The following is a 15,821-nucleotide window of genomic DNA, read 5'->3' on the forward strand; positions in this document are numbered from 1 at the left end:
CATCAATTCATCATCCCTCCATCGTCCAACTACCCATCCATCAATCCTTCCACCGATCGTTACACCCCCCCCCCCCCCCCCCGCTGGCCCCGCCCACCCCCCCTTGGTGTGTGTAGGTGTATAGAAGAGGAGGGGCCCCTCCTGGACCTCGAGGGTCTGCCCAGCTTCCCCAAGAGCCTGGACGGGCTCCGCAGGGCGGCGGCCGGGGACGACCCGTCCTTCGACGTCAAAGACATATTTAACACCTCGCTAGAGTCGGAGGCCCTGAAAGAGACGTTGTACAGGCAGGCTAAGACCCAGGTAGGTGACCCCCCCCCCCCCCAAGGCCCCAGCACCCCTCGTCCACTCAAACTGATTCACGGCAGGAATCATCTGGTCCCATTATGTAAAGGAACCGATCTCCAAAAACAAACATCCCCAATCTTAAGGCTCAGTTATGGTTCCACGTTGACGCAACTCAAGGGGGTTCACGGACCCATCGCATCCTTGCAGATCCTCACGACCCTTCACGCCCGCGTTGCCATTGCGTTGCGTCAACACGGAACCATAGCTCCGCCTTTACTCTCTTCTTCCTCTTTCCACTAACAAATTAACATCTTGATCCTTCCACCTGTCTTCCGAACCGACCTGCTATCGCGTGTCTGCCCCTTTAAGAGAATCATTGTGCTCTGCTTGTCCGTCGGACCTCTTGTAAGCGTGTGTGTGTGTGTGTGTGTGTGTGTGTGTGTGTGTGTGTGTGTGTGTGTGTGTGTGTGTGTGTGTGTGTGTGTGTGTGTGTGTGTGTGTGTGTGTGTGTGTGTGTGTGTGTGTGTGGTGTTCCCCTCCTCCAGGCTTATGCAATGATGCTGTCCCTCTCGGAGAACAACCCTTTGCACACGGCCTCCCAGAACTCACTGGACGCCTGGCTGGGCCTGGGTGGTGGGCCGTCCGACACCGGCCCCTTCCACCCCCTCAACCACATCTAGGAGGAGCACCGCCTGGCCAGAGGGGGGGGGGGGGGGGGGGGGGGGGTACAAGCTCAGTCCAGTAGCGTTCAAATCAAACGAGAGATCGAGTGGAAGTGGGAAATGAGGACAGGAAGTGAAGTGTGGACCAGGACTCAAGAGTCTCTAGATAGTGGAGGAGAGCGCCACGGGGGAGAAGGGGGAGGGAGGAAGGACGAAATTGTCCCTGGACGAGGGGTCTAACCGAGACTCTGGCATAGAAACAAACTGCTCAGCCCCCTTTGATGTGAAGGACACAATGAGGGCCTATCAAGAGTATTGGAACTGCATTAGTCTGATCTGGTCCTGGTCTGCGAGGCTCCCTCATAACCCTGTAGATACCCTATTTAAACATCTCGCGAGAACTCTCGATAACCCGCGAGTCGTGAAAGACTATTCTGCACCGCCTTTCACAGCACTGCGCCGTTAAGCGCTGCATTACCACTGCATGTCCACAGGGTGGCGGTGTTGGAACAGGAATGCCAGTTGGATCCGAGTGGGCGCGCGCTTATATCCATACTGTATTTTATTCCTGTTTTTTGTTTCCCACTTAAGCGACAGAATCAATGAAAGCACCATATGATAAGTTACTGGAGTAAAAGCCCCACTCAACGTGGGGTGTACAAATATTGATCCAATAGACATTTTGAGCTGATTTTTGAAAGATTAAATAAAGATGATGTCAATGGTAAAATGTGCGTAGCAACTGTTTGATTAATTATCCAAGACACTAGCCATTCTAATCGGTAACCCAGTGTGATCATGTGGAAAATTATGTTAAATCATACGCAAATGTGGGGACACTGTTTCTCAACTTGGTTGTTCAATTCATGTCATTTATTAATTTTATTGACTTGTTTTTCTCTTAGATACAACAGTATTGTTTCTTTGTAGGCACTGCCGTGCTAAAATGTTAATATAATTATTTTAGAGAAGGACCAAAATTGTATGATATTGTCATATGATGTACAAAATAACCTAGATGTTCATAGCAAGAGTGGTATGTGCCAAATAACATAGAAAATGCATTGTTTTCTGACAATCATTTCCTTTCCAACAGGCTTGTATTTGCTGGCATAGTTCCTTCGTCGTTCTTCTTACGCTCTTATATATATGACTTCGACAGTGTGTGTGTATTCTATTTATTTTTGGTTGTTTTTGTCATGATTGAAATGGAGTGTCATTTTTTTTCACCACTTTTGTTTTTAGAAGGAATGATTTGCTAATCGCTGGTTGGGATTCTGAATCCCCCATATTTGATAGGTAAGTGTGCCAAAATGGAGGGAACCATGCTACCACCTGTTGTTATTTATAGTGAACAGTAGCTCTGGTTCTGCTTCTAATTCAGATTGTCTCAGAGTTAGGTCTCCTACTTTGTTCATGTCTTACCCTTTCAACCAACAACACTGAACGTGTTTGGCCGGCAGTTTGACAGATGAGGGGCATTAGTGGCGTCCCAATCACACTTTTGTTTCGGCTAAACGGAAACGTTCACGTTTTATCATGTCTCCTTCCCCACTCTCCTTCGCTGTATCCCAACTTTGACACATCCACTGACAGCTATTGTTAAGTAGCCTCCTAATGAAGGAAGGATCGAGCCCTTTAAGAAACACAAGAGAAATCATACAATATTGTTATTGCGGGTTTGAATGTCCAGATCCTCGGTCTATAATTAACACAGCGTCAACCATTGAAAACACAATCTGTAGATAGAAGACAAATCATTTGGTTGGTGCATCTTCATTTGAACTTTCCATTTTCCCATCACATATTCTCTCCATGCGTTCCCCACATGGTGGGTATAGTTTCATTCTGGGCATTCGGGGCATACATTTACTGTAGATAGTTGTAGATAGCTATGGAAGCCAGAGGAGCAAGACTGGGCAAGTATTGTGGGTTATGGTCGTCTTTGACCTCCTAGCCTACCGTGTCCTTCAGAACTAGCATACTGTGTCCTTCAGATCTAGCATCCTGGGTCTTGGAGAGCTAGCCACTTGGGTCTTTAAGAGCAAGCATCCTCGGTCTTTGAGAGCTAGAGTCTTGGCTCTTTGAGAGCTAGCATCTTGGCTCTTTGAGAGCTAGCATCTTGGCTCTTTTAGAGCTAGTATCCTGGTTCTTTGAGAGCTGGTATCATGAGAGCTAGCATCTTGGTTCTTTTGAAACTAGCATACTGGGTTGTTTAGACCTAGCCTACTGGGAGTATCAGAACTAGAGTGCTTGGACTGTCTGAAGAAGGGCTATAGGCTAAGCTGTACTTGTATCTCTCACAAGCACTTAAACCCCACTGATCTGAGCAGAACTTTGATCAGCGCTTAGCTATCCGGATGTTCAAATTAGTTTCTCTGAAGCTGGCTTCACTTTTCAATAGATGAGCAGGCCTAAAACCATGCTCAAAAAATGGAAATCAAGAAGAAACGTCAAAAATGGAAGCACTGTACTTATTTTTTTGTCTGGCGGCATTTGGTGGTGTTATGCTAGACAGTCGCATCCACAAATGCAGGCTGGGAACCTTTTTTGTTCTATAATTATTTTAATGAATGACATGTCATTCACAGCTAACACATTGATTTCTTACATATGGTTGTTAAAAAAGAAGATGCTATGGTTTAGGTTACAAACCTTTTTATGTTTGGTTGACTATTTGTAGTGATTCATGTCATGTACTACTGTAATAAGTATGTGCTGTGTGACGCAATGGGTTCACATTCAAATATTCCATTCTGTCAACTTGAGAAGGTATTTGAGCAAATAGTCACTGAAAACAAACATTTGGTTGAGCATAAATGAACATGGTTGCTGTTCCTTTCCCCACTGTTACACACGATAAAATTAAAGTGTATATATATATACACTCTTTTTAACTGTATAGTATTTTAAAGAATAAAAAAAAGCATTGGTGCATTTGTGTGAAGAAAAAAAATCATTGAAAAAAAAGATGGGCGTAAATGGTTGGTGCTTGTTTGGTTTAAGTCTGAATTGTATATCGCCTCCGTTCTGTTTGTTGAAAATCAACAACCAATATATTGTGCATGACGTGTTTAGCAGTCATAATGATGTCCATTTGTGAAATGTGTATCAAATTGAAAAGGAAAAAAATGAAAAAAGAAATGGAAAAAAAACGTTAATCTGTAGATGCACTTATTGTACATTGTGTTAGGTTAGTAGTTTGACTTCAAGTTTGGACTGCCTTACAACTGTACCGGACTAGGTGGTTCTGAAAGACGACGCAAAGACTTGAGGCGGGAGACCTAATGAATTAAAAAAATTACAAGGATTGTAGAATAATATTGAACAATTCTGAAAATTGCAGTTCTTTTGATGCTTGTGATTATTGAAGATGTACTTTAGAGAAATTTCATTGAAAAGATAAGACTCTGTTAATTCTGTAGAATAGAAATGTATACCAAATGTAATCTTTCCAATGCTATGAAGAATTTATACATGAAATTGATATGCAATAAAACCTGTGTGCTTTTTAATCGAACTGTCCACTGTTATTTGTGTTCAGCGCGATAGATTGTTGGGTGGTCAAAATAACTTTTTCATCTGGATTTGTAATACAATTTAGTACAAAGACAAAAAACCCTCTTGTTACATCTTCCAAAAACATCAGTAGTTTTTAATAAATACATTTGAAAATATAAAGTTAACGCGGTATCATGAATTTAATCTACAGGGTTGGGAATTTCTTTAAATGTCCTTCAAGGTATTATTGTAACCGCCTACAATACATTGTTTAACAAGGAAGAGAATCGCAACCCTTCTGAGAAACTTGCACAAAATGAATAACCCCGGCAGATTCGATTAAGTTTGGCACTCAAAGGATTTGAATCATGCGGAAGGCAGTTTCACTGATGGTAAAATATGTAGTGACGCTTTTACAAGAAACCTAGTGTTTGTGTCCTTTGGGAGGTGGTGCATGTCAACCCTTGCCCCAGGGTACGTGACCATATATATAGTGGGCCTATAGTTCACAGCAGCCATGCCATCGGAGGAGACGATGGGTCCAGTGACGGAGATGAGGCTGGCCGTGCTGCTGCTGGGCTGCTTCGTGTGCAGTGGGGATATGGAACTGACGCAACCTTTGACCCCATCAGTTGTCCCAATCAATAATGGTTCTTCTGCTTTGGCTGGACTGGAAGTACAGGTGAAATACATCCAGAAAGACAATCGAGGTAAAACTTGATTTCATATGGCAAATCTGCAGGATTAATTTTTTCATCAGTCATTCGAGAACATAAAAGGAATATGATTTATTCAATCAAAATTAATTATTACTATTTATTATGTGTGTTTGTGTATCACATGATATGTCGATGATGTTATATGATATAAACTTGTTGTCGTCATTCTCATGGTGTTGCATTGGACTCTGCAGCACAAGAATTGAGGCTGAGGGCCCTGGAGAAGCAGCTCAAAGGTGTGTTGATTCGCCTCTGTTGATTCGCTGCAGTTCTTAGACAGATGTACGCTACTATACTCTTTCTTATAGCTCAGTCGAGCACCCTTGTCTCGGTAAAAGCTAAGTCAAAGGGCAGCAAAACTCATTTTATTGACTCTAGACTCTGTTATTGCAGCACAAGCAGTGAGGCTGAGGGCCCTGGAGAAGCAGCTCAAAGGTATGTTGGTGGCTAACGACTGGCACCTGTACCTAATCAGGTCCAAAGGAAGCTTAAACATGCCAGCACCGGCACCTGTAACTGCTACACCTCAATCTGCTTTGACAGAATTTCCATGCATTGGCAAAGCCAAATCTGATTCCCTGTCTCCATCACCTTGCCGTCCTCTGTTATCTAATCAACCTCTGGGATATTAAAGATTTACGCTACTATACTCTTTCCTAAAGCTCAGGCAAGCACCCTTGTCTTGGTAAAAGCTAAGTCAAATGGTCAATGAACTCAAATCAAAGATCTGCAGATCATTTTGTTGACGTATTTGCTGTTAGAATGAATCCATGAGGTCTAGAGGAGGCTGTTTGTGTTCCAGAAGAACAAGTGGCGTTTTCTGCCTCCCTGCTGGCGACAGGAAGTGGAAGTCAAGGTCCCTACAAAGCGGCCATCACACTCATCTTCAAACATGTTTTCACCAACATTGGAAAGGCCTACAACAGCAACACGGGTATGGCTTCAAAATATAACGTGACCTAACAACTACAGAATAAAACTGATTTTCGAAAGAAAGGTTGTTTATAATTGTATGCTCATTGTATATATATTTAAACACGATAACCCCAGTTTAGTTAAGGGGGTCAAACCCCAATGCATGCTGACTACCTGAGGGCTTCTTTGAGCAAGATGCCTAAAAGCTAAATATATCTTAAGAATTGGTTTGAAAGTCTATAAGGGTATCATTTTATAATAATCCAGTTATAATCTCTGTGTTACAGGCGTCTTCACTGCTCCTGTGAAGGGTGCCTACCACTTTGAAATACACGCTTTTGGGCTTGGGGGATCCCACGCCACTGGTGCAATTCTGGTCCTCAACAGTCGGCAAATCTTTACAGCTTATGAGTACTCACACGGTCATGGTACCGCTGGTTCTTCTAACGGAGTCTCCCTGGCTCTACAGAAGGGAGACGTTGTGTTTGTGCGTCTGCTTCAACATAACCATATATTTGACAATAGTTACTGCCATAGCACGTTCAGTGGTCACCTGCTCTTCACAATGTGATGGGGCAGGGGAAATACAAATGCTATTATCGTATGGGGACGTCATGGTGAACTCATTCCAAATCAAAGAATGAAGGGAGGTTAAAGATTTTCTACAGCATTAGCCTTGTTAGACCGTTCTGATCTTGGAAGTATACACAATGTATATTTTGGGGATTTCATGTTATGCAAAAGATTGGAACTCAAGCTAGTTTAAACTAAACTTTAAATGTGGAATGTTTGACAGCTATAGGCTGAATTCCTTCATCATAAACGTTGTGCTTTGTTTTCATTTGAATAGTGTCTGCTGATGTCAACCCAGGCCACTTTCTACAAACTGCACCGACTCGCTCAACCGGATCAGTCTCGTATGCGATAAAGGCTCTTCCTTTTAGTTTTTTAAATCAGGTGTGACTCTCTGCTCTTCCCTTGCAAATAAACACTCTACTTAACCTGAACTCTGTGACTTCTTAACTTCCGCTATTCACTCCATTAGAAAATATCAAAACTACAAAGTTTCTCAAGAACGAAACGACAAGTCAATCCACCCAGGTAATTTCTCTCATACATTCTATTTGTGTCTACATTTTCACTGTAGTTATTTTCAGATGACATAGCTATAACTGTAGCTACAGCTCGAGCCACTAGAGGCTGCTAATGGGAAAACTAACAGTGCAGGTTTAAACTTCCACAATTTCATGGACGCCTACCATAGACTGAATGAACACTGGTTGAGTGCTGCAAGCAGCGCTCAACTATTATTCTTAGGCCTTATTCTTTTGTTCTTATTATTACCTACACATTTTGGGAACCTACTTCTCCCACAATATTTGACCTAGAGATTCCATTCAGCTTTTTAAATGTTCAGATTAGTTTTGACAAGTGTTCTAATTTTAAAATAATATTTTATTCATGGTATTATACGGTGAGGCCGTCCGCCCATTCTCTGACACTCTAACTACTTCAGATTTCGCAACTTGGTCAATTTTTAACTGTTAACCTTCGTTCAAACGTTTAACAATCAACACAACTAGAGCTTCAAGTATATCTAACCCAATTTTCGATATCATTCATACATCTCTTTAAGTTAAATTTATCCCAATTCGTATCTTTTCAGTTGGTCGCATTGACCTCTGTTGAGGCTAGATCGTGAGAATTACACCGGGGCCCTCTACGAATTCTCTTTCGTAGAGGGCTGTCTAAAGAAGGGCTATAGGCTGAGCTGTACTTGTATCTCTCACAAGCACTTAAACCCCACTGATCTGAGCAGAACTTTGATCAGTGCTTGGCTCACCGGTTGTTCAAATTAGTTTCACTGAAGCTGGCTTCACTTTTCAATAGAGGAGCTGGCTTGACAATGGAAATCAAGAAGAAACTTCAAAAATGGAAGCAATGTACTTGGTTTTTTTGTCTGGAGGCATGTGGTGGTGTTATGCTAGACAGTCGCATCCACAACATGCAGGCTAGGAACCTTTTTTGTTCTCTAATTATTTTACTGAATGACATGTCATTTATGGCTAACACATTGATTTCTTACATAAGGTTGTTCAAAAGAAGATGCTATGGTTTAGGTTACAAACGTTTATGTTTGGTTGACTATTTGTAGTGATTCATGTCATGCACTACTGTAATAAGTATGTGTTGTGTGACGCAATAGGTTCACATTCAAGCATTCCGTTCTGCCAACTTGAGAAGGTATTTGAGCATAAATGAACATGGTTGCTGTTTCTTTCCCCACTGTTACACACGATACAATTAAAGTGTATATATATTATGTATATGTTTGTGGGGATCCCCGTTTATATGGCTAGAGGCTAGGTCCTTCCTACATATCCGGGGTACTTTCGGTAGAAACTAAATACTAATGTGCTTTAAAACGATATTTTCAGGTCACGCTAACTATACAAACGATATGCCCACACACAACCATATACACATGAAACACACAAACACACACATACACACACACACTCTACACCAAAGGTTCCCAACCTTTTGATTGCTGAGGCCCAAATTCAATTCTGAAAATTTTCCGCGGCCCACCCAAACATTTACCCTTTTCATAACTCTGAGACGAGAATGACATTAAGTATTTATTCAATGCAATTTTGAACAATGCAGTTGTCAGACTTTTCATATAAAGCTCTCATGAGCCGAAAAACATTGAAGACATAGGCCTCTTGACTAAACCGAGGTAGGCTTTTTAAAATCAAAAACTGTTCGAACATATTGATATAGCCTATAAATGTATTTACTGAGTATATTTTGACACATTTACACATATTTGTCAGTGCACTTTTTAAAAATCACAAACTATTCCAACATATTTACATATGTGTGATATATGTATTAAGCCTATAAATTTTTATTTGAATGTAAATCTCTTTGGGTATTGTTCTACCTTAACAATTCAATCCCTTTTAGTATCCTTCATGATAAAACATTTTTATAAAAAAAAATATATTATGTATTTTTTTCCAATTGAAAGGCCTCCCACTGCCCACCTGCAACACCTCGGCGGCCCACTAGAGGGCCTCGGCCCACAGGTTGGGAAACTGCTCTACACTCTAACACTTGATTCAACCATTTCAAACTTTATCAGAACAGCTCAGCTATTCTATATTTTATCCCAAATGTATTGAAACGTTAACACTTGAGCTATTTGTTAAACTCTTACACATTATTTGTTTCAAACCATTTATATATTTTAAATTGTGTGCATGTTTAAATTGTTTACTCCATTTAGGCTTCTGAACTCTGTTCAAATCTTTTCACTTGATTTAAGTAATTTCTTTACGTGTTTAACTATGTGGGTTTATTAAATGCATTATTTATTTATTATTTTCTAGTTAACATATTTTATGCAATTATGATTGAAATAAGGTGGAACTGACATTTAAGGGATATGCAATCATTGTTCTATATATCTAAGGGAATAAACATTATGAAGTAAAGCACCTGCTCTGAGCGTGGCTCTGCGCTACCCCTTTAACAACGACCAAATCAGAGCAGGAAGTAGTCTAGGGGTACGCTCCCTCCTCGTCCACTGCAGAATCAAAACATTTAGGTGCGCAATGGGTAAAGCTGCGTTATCCAGGATGTTTCATTAAAATCGCATAATCTGCAGTGAAGAATATTGTCAAAAAGCTTCGTGCATCATGCTTCAGTTGAAGGACACCGTGGACCCGGAGAGTCCGGGGGCTGCGGTTCTACATCCCGCAGAAACCGAGGAGGGGGTCGAGGTTGCGTTCACGCCACCGGAGGCCGGAGGAAGCTTCGGCTCTTCGATGGCCTGCTGCTCCCCACTACAGACGCTGACGCCTTTCCACGTACACAACCCCACAATGCAAGCGAAAGTTAAAGACTATTTTGTTTTCAGGGTAAGTTCGAGGTTCCAGACAATACTAGTGATAACCGTCATAGTTTTGAAGTCAAACACGGCTCTGATGTTTAATTGACTAAAGCAACAGTCACTTCGGTTCTGCACACACCTCTGTTGATTCGCTGCAGTTCTTAGACATGAGTTGTTGTTTATTACAACAGTCCCAGTGCAGCCCTGTGCTCCCAGTGGGCTACTTGTTTATCAATACTAGTAAACGAATGATGAGTTTTTGTGTTGTTACTGAGGATAGTTAGACGGCCAAATGTTATTACAAAAAATAATACCAGCATTCATATCAAATTGACTGGTACAGGTGAAATATAAATGGATAGTAATGAATAGAATAATACAAAGTGATGACAGGGGGTAAGTGTGTGCGGTCTTCCCTCTCAGCCAGGTACAATTGAGCAGGCGGTCTGTGACATCAGGGCAGTGGCCCTCCCCTCAGAAGACGGAGAGGTCCTCAGTGTGTGGCTGTTGGCTGAGTGAGTCCTACCTCTGTCTCCACTCAACAATACTGTACTGTCTGAGTCCTGTACTGTCCTAATGGGTCAGTACTATACTGTATCAATGCTATGCTCTCAATGTATGCATATTACACTGTAACAATGTATCAATACTAAGATGAATACTATATGAATACTACTACTAATGTATACATTTAGACAAATAAACCTGGCTCAATGTATCAATACTTGCTATCCTATACTGGCTCAATGTATTAATACTTGCTATACTATACTGGCTCAATGTATCAATACTTGTTGTATTATACTGGCTCAATGTACCGATACTGGCTATACTATACTGGCTCAATGTATTGATACTTGCTATACTATACTGGCTCAATGTATTGATACTTGCTATACTATACTGGCTCAATGTACCGATACTGGCTATACTATACTGGCTCAATGTATTGATAATTGCTATACTATACTGGCTCAATGTATTGATACTTGCTATACTATACTGGCTCAATGTATTGATACTTGCTATACTATACTGGCTCATTGTATCAATCTTATCTTGTGTCAATATGTCAAGTGGACCATTACAGACACAAGGAGAAACATAAGCGATTCAGCCCTATTAAGGTCTGACAGACCACTACAACCTTACAACCCAGGGACAACCCATGTCATACATGTATTAGATTGTTAACCACTAATTGTTTCCCCCCTAAAACGCCCAGAGTGGACCACTGGAACAACGAGAAGGAGAGACTGGTGCTGATCACGGACCGGTAGGCGAGACGTCTTCACCCCATCACCTACCAGGACGGGTCCATTGATGTTGTCTGATTGTGTGGTGGTGTACATGGGCTGTGGCTTCTGTGTGTGTCCACAGGTCCCTCCTGGTGTGCAAGTACGACTTCATCAACCTGCTGTGTCAGCAGGTGGTCCGGATCGCTCTGAACGCCGTGGACACCATGTCCGTGGGAGAGTTTGAGTTCCCGCCCAAATCGCTCAACAAGTAAACCGCCATGTTTACTAGTTTTGTTGTTTTTGCTTACGTCTCTGTGTATGTCAGCTCAAGGCTCGTTGGCACGGCTCATGCTTTGTTATCTCTGCATGTTAAGTATTGTAAAGAGGGAGTAGGTATTGGGTCATCATGTGTGCTTTAGGGGGGCTAGGGGCAACAGGTTGCGCAGTGTTTACGAAACCAACCTATCGTGTTCACTTGGATTTCAAAAGGACTTGCAGTTACCTGCAAGTCCTTAATATGGTTTGCGTATCAAACTAACTAACCCTGTGCATCATATTTTCTAAGACATACTTTACTCTTCGACATATATCAGAGTGAAACTTCCACACAGGACATGATGTAGGAACACGAAGTGCAACGGATAAAACCTACCTAGCACAGGTACATACGTATGAAACAAGACGGTGCAGTCCTAGTCCAGACGGGAGCTGACCCGGACGGCCTGGTTCTGTGGTTCCCCCTACAGGAGGGAGGGCTACGGGGTGCGCGTGCAGTGGGACCACCGTCCGCGGGCCTCCTTCGCCAACCGCTGGAACCCCTGGTCCACAGACATGCCCTACGAGACCTTCACTGAGCACCCCATGGCCCACGCCGACGAGAAGGTGGCGTCTCTCTGCCAGGTGAGAGCCTCAAGGCTCAGTTGTGGTCTTACGTCGTCCCAACGCAAGGGGGTATACGGACCCATTCCGTCCTTACGGACCCTCCTTGCGTTCACCGCAAGGACCTGACGTGCGCCTCCAAAAATTTTTTAACCTTGCGTCGAGGCGACGCAGAAGCAAGGGCTGTGATTGGTCCACTGACTAAAAGCCGACGCAGAACCAAAACAGTTTCACGACTGTGTTGAAGCGTTTGCGTGGTCGTTGCGTTGCGTCGCCATGGAACCATAACTGAGCCTTAATGTGGAAGTGAGGAAGCTAAGGCAGACGCCATACAAAGCCTTTTGAAAGTGTAGCCTACTTTTTCTTTTGGAGGTTCTATTAAAAGAGAAGGCGTGGTAGACTGGTGTTTTCTGTTATTACATTAGAATAAAAATGGTGCATAATGAGTACAGTTCCATTGGCCCGATCCCAAGATGTTTGCTCATAGGCCGACTGAAATGCTTCAACCAAATCCAGTGACCGTGGTGTTTAGCTCTCAGGCTCTGATGGACTTTGATATCATTTTAAAAAGCTGTTCCAAAGTGGAAGTCACAGTCACTACTCTCTTTCGATGAAATAAGTTTATTTAAACTGGCCAGTCCATGGGTTTGAAAAGCGTATGCTCGTCTTTAACGGTTCACTTACAACAAAAGAAAAAAAAATCCAGTTTTTTTTCTGCCCTCTAGTTGGACAACTTCCGGACCCAGCTGGTGCAGGCGGTGAAGAAGGCCCACAAGGAGCACCCCATCCCCGGGCGCTCCAACGGGGTGCTGATATTGGAGAAGCCCCTGCTCATCGAGACCTACCTGGGCATCATGTCCTTCATCAACAACGAGGCCAAGCTGGGCTACTCCATGACCCGGGGCAAGATTGGCTTCTAGAGGAGCGGTTCTGGATGAGCTAACCCTAACCTAGATTAACCCCCCCCCACCCCCAGTGCGGTCTAATGTACGTATCGTCTGTCAAAAGGACTCCGCCCTCAAAGGGAGGCGGTCACTCTACTTTGGTGTGATTTTCGTTTTTTTGGGGTTGATCGGTCGGTGTGCGCCCGCAATTAACCTCCAATGCTTTTCACGAGTCGGTGTTGTACTTGGGTCTCCGGGCAGAGTACATGTTGTACAGCGTTGCATGGACTGTCCGCTCACATGAGTTCTGTTTCCCTCCCCGCACCCCGTAAAGTGACCGTTCCAACCGACGCCATATGGGTTCTCAGGGGCTTGTGTGAAGAGTGGATTCGACTTCAATGGAAGTGAGTGTTTTCGTGGTCAGTATCGATGAATATCATGTGTTAGAGTGCGTTTTATCCCTCCTCATTTCACCGTGAGCCTCTTATCCTGGATCCGTCGGGCCTGTGGCGTCTGTATGAGCAGAGCGGGGTCTTAGCGGCCTATTCAGACCCCAACAAACGGCCAGGGAGGCGAGAGTACAAGGTCGCAGGAACGCGGATTCCATTCCATGGACAGACTCCAGGGTGCCACCTGGTTCCGGGGTCACATCCTTAAGGTCCTAGGAGGGGCTCTCTGAGAATTAGGGCCACTGCAGATGTATTTCAAAGGAATGGGGCTCATTCACCTAGTGGCCATCTCGGTTCTGAACACTAGCTGGCATTTAGCCCCAAGATGGGAACCAGGACGGACGCTAGGTTGCATAGGGCCCATTGTGTCAACCAGTACTGACAGCGTTCCCTCGATGGGATTTTTGTCCCATATGCATGAAATAACACTAATAATCAAAATCAATCATGGCTTTAAACAGTGTCTTAAAATGAACAGCTAATGGGTTTCTGTAAACTTGAGTCAGATTGTCTGTTACTGTAAGTTCCTTGGTAAGCTCTTGTGACCTCGTCCTGTTGTGGGCGCCGTCTGTTTCCTGCCACAGTGTGCTATTGGTTGTAAGTATGGCATTGCGATAAGATGAGGGAGCTATTGCCGATAGCTAATGAGCTCAGGTGGCTTTGTTCTTAACCATATGATTGTCAATGAGGGGTTTTACAAATAAGCGTTGTATATCTCACTCCTATGTTTATTCAGTCGCCTTAATTGTACTGTTATTGTATTTATTTTAGGCAGTTAACGCATGAAACAATGCGTCAATAGCAAACTTTCATCTGGGCATAATGTTTGCAGTTTGTGGTGCACTCCATCGCTGAAAGCTAAGTTGATTCATTGTTTGAAATCTATTACTGCAGATGGATTTGACTCATTAGATAATTATGAGATCTGAGATTCAGATTGATTTCATTCAGGAGAGGAAGTCTTGTGGAGATGTTCATAGAAATCCTATATTATAATATATACAACTGTATTAATCTATATGAAACTATATTCATATTAAAGCGGAACTGTGTTCATTGCACTTCCTCGGCTTTAGGTAGATAGTTGGATAATGTTTTGCAAATAAATGACCTGTGCATGTGTGTTGCATGATTGTTTCTTTTTGAAAGAAATGGTCTACTTTTGATTCATGTTTTTTGGTTTTCAATGATCTGGTATTCTAATCCTTGAACTGATTTTTAAAACTATTAGATCCCCATTGCCTTTCTCAAGAAGGGTTCTCGCACAAGGCAATTTTCTGGTTTCATGTCAAATCTGGCTCTAAGTGAGCTCTTTGTGTTGAGTTACGCGGGTTTTACAGATCATATTGCACCTTTATGGGCTCGCTCTATTACGGAAAAATACCAAGAATAATCTCAGTAACATCGCTTACAGACATGAATCTAATAAAATACATATTTGACCTATTTAAGATTCTTGTCTTCTGTCCACTCTAGGCTTCTCAGACGATTTACCTCCCTTACTTGAAATATGCCGAAGCTGGTTTTCATGTTTGGAAGAGATCTTATAAAGCTGATGGTAAATCTGGGAGAAAAATAACAAATGAATGGGGAAAAAGCCTGGAGCCTCAAGTGTGAATTAAAATGATCGAAAATATCCAGAAGCAAGGATCCTTGCCATTTGTGATAACCCCGCAGAAGAAAGGTAAGCCATTTATTATACCAAAGCAAAAAAAAAGGTGTAATTCTCAAGTAAAATTACAATTTTTACTTTTTACATTTAGGAGGATCATAATGAAGATACTTCACAATGTGAGTTATAATTCTTCCAAATCCTAATGCGTTACCAAGAGAAACCCCTCTCCCCATTAAAAAGAAAGGTGAGCAAAGAACAGCACCCAAAGCTCAACCTCACCAGTAAGAAGCAGATCCACTCCTTGAATCCTAATGTCTCGTCTGCAGCCTGATGGATGTGGGGCTGCAGCTTCCTGTGGGCGCAACCCTTCATCAAAAACGTAAATGGGTCATCTACAGGAATTCCTGAAATGAGGGAGAAGGTCAAACACCAGGAGAATCTCTTGGGGCTGCAAACCCAGAACTCTAGGAAGCCAGTGAGATCCGCCATGGTGGACTCCAAGTGTGGTACTTTCTCACCCTTTACATCCATCACCTGTCAAGGCGGAACTAGACCAGTGGGTGTGCACGCTTTGTAAACTTTGGTTGTGGGTCTGAGAGCCTATTTGGCATTGCTGCACCCTCAGGTATAGAAAAATAGAGAATAAACAAATCATAAAAACGAGGTACAGAAATATTTAGAATATTTTGTTGAAAGAAAGGAGGTAGCATACCCCTTATGTTTTTTTTTATGACAGCCGATAAAAAACGACAGTGTTACCCCTTATGTTTTTT

General features: G+C 42.7%; 3 protein-coding genes across 9 annotated transcripts in view; all 3 read left to right on the plus strand.

Moving 5' to 3' along the window:
- Nucleotides 1-984, plus strand: part of prdm16 (PR domain containing 16) — a 91,729-nt gene extending 90,745 nt beyond the window's left edge. For 3 of the 4 annotated variants that reach the window (XM_030362576.1, XM_030362578.1, XM_030362577.1), the window contains 2 exons: nucleotides 117-300; nucleotides 831-984. In XM_030362576.1, coding sequence (XP_030218436.1) covers nucleotides 117-300; nucleotides 831-965 — 319 coding nt within the window. In that variant the 3' untranslated portion in view covers nucleotides 966-984. The remainder of the gene's footprint in view (nucleotides 1-116; nucleotides 301-830) is intronic. The other variant, XM_030362579.1, reaches the window with a different exon arrangement.
- Nucleotides 985-4,971: 3,987 nt separating this feature from the next.
- Nucleotides 4,972-7,089, plus strand: LOC115549323 (cerebellin-4). 2 transcript variants are annotated; one of them, XM_030364504.1, is made up of 5 exons: nucleotides 4,972-5,158; nucleotides 5,362-5,403; nucleotides 5,561-5,602; nucleotides 5,970-6,101; nucleotides 6,370-7,089. In XM_030364504.1, the coding sequence occupies exons 1-5, from the start codon at nucleotides 4,984-4,986 to the stop codon at nucleotides 6,651-6,653; spliced, it is 675 nt and encodes a 224-aa protein (XP_030220364.1). In that variant the 5' UTR covers nucleotides 4,972-4,983; the 3' UTR covers nucleotides 6,654-7,089. The 2 variants fall into 2 exon arrangements, with proteins under 2 accessions (XP_030220364.1, XP_030220415.1); XM_030364555.1 differs by lacking the exon at nucleotides 5,561-5,602 and having other exon boundaries at nucleotides 4,974-5,158.
- A 2,546-nt stretch (nucleotides 7,090-9,635) lies between these two features.
- On the plus strand, nucleotides 9,636-15,821 carry tprg1l (tumor protein p63 regulated 1-like). 3 transcript variants are annotated; one of them, XR_003977377.1, is made up of 9 exons: nucleotides 9,636-10,011; nucleotides 10,407-10,498; nucleotides 11,209-11,259; nucleotides 11,364-11,489; nucleotides 11,968-12,121; nucleotides 12,826-13,388; nucleotides 14,910-15,117; nucleotides 15,197-15,292; nucleotides 15,375-15,820. XR_003977377.1 is itself a non-coding variant. In XM_030361718.1 (6 exons), exons 1-6 carry the CDS (start codon nucleotides 9,790-9,792, stop codon nucleotides 13,018-13,020), a joined length of 840 nt encoding a protein of 279 aa, XP_030217578.1. In that variant the 5' UTR covers nucleotides 9,636-9,789; the 3' UTR covers nucleotides 13,021-14,880. The 3 variants fall into 3 exon arrangements, 1 of the variants encoding a protein (XP_030217578.1); XR_003977376.1 differs by having other exon boundaries at nucleotides 15,197-15,821; XM_030361718.1 differs by lacking the exons at nucleotides 14,910-15,117; nucleotides 15,197-15,292; nucleotides 15,375-15,820 and having other exon boundaries at nucleotides 12,826-14,880.

The sequence above is a fragment of the Gadus morhua genome, chromosome 1 (assembly GCF_902167405.1).
Source record: "Gadus morhua chromosome 1, gadMor3.0, whole genome shotgun sequence".
NCBI classification, from domain to species: domain Eukaryota; kingdom Metazoa; phylum Chordata; class Actinopteri; order Gadiformes; family Gadidae; genus Gadus; species Gadus morhua.

Coding starts and splice junctions, on each gene's coding strand:
- LOC115549323 (XM_030364504.1), top strand. CDS start 4,984: ATGGGTCCAGTGACGGAGATGAGGCTGGCCGTGCTGCTGCTGGGCTGC. Junction 5,404..5,560: donor CCTGGAGAAGCAGCTCAAAG/GTGTGTTGATTC, acceptor CTGTTATTGCAG/CACAAGCAGTGAGGCTGAGG. Junction 5,603..5,969: donor CCTGGAGAAGCAGCTCAAAG/GTATGTTGGTGG, acceptor TTTGTGTTCCAG/AAGAACAAGTGGCGTTTTCT.
- tprg1l (XM_030361718.1), top strand. CDS start 9,790: ATGCTTCAGTTGAAGGACACCGTGGACCCGGAGAGTCCGGGGGCTGCG. Junction 11,260..11,363: donor CTGGTGCTGATCACGGACCG/GTAGGCGAGACG, acceptor GTGTGTCCACAG/GTCCCTCCTGGTGTGCAAGT. Junction 12,122..12,825: donor AGGTGGCGTCTCTCTGCCAG/GTGAGAGCCTCA, acceptor TCTGCCCTCTAG/TTGGACAACTTCCGGACCCA.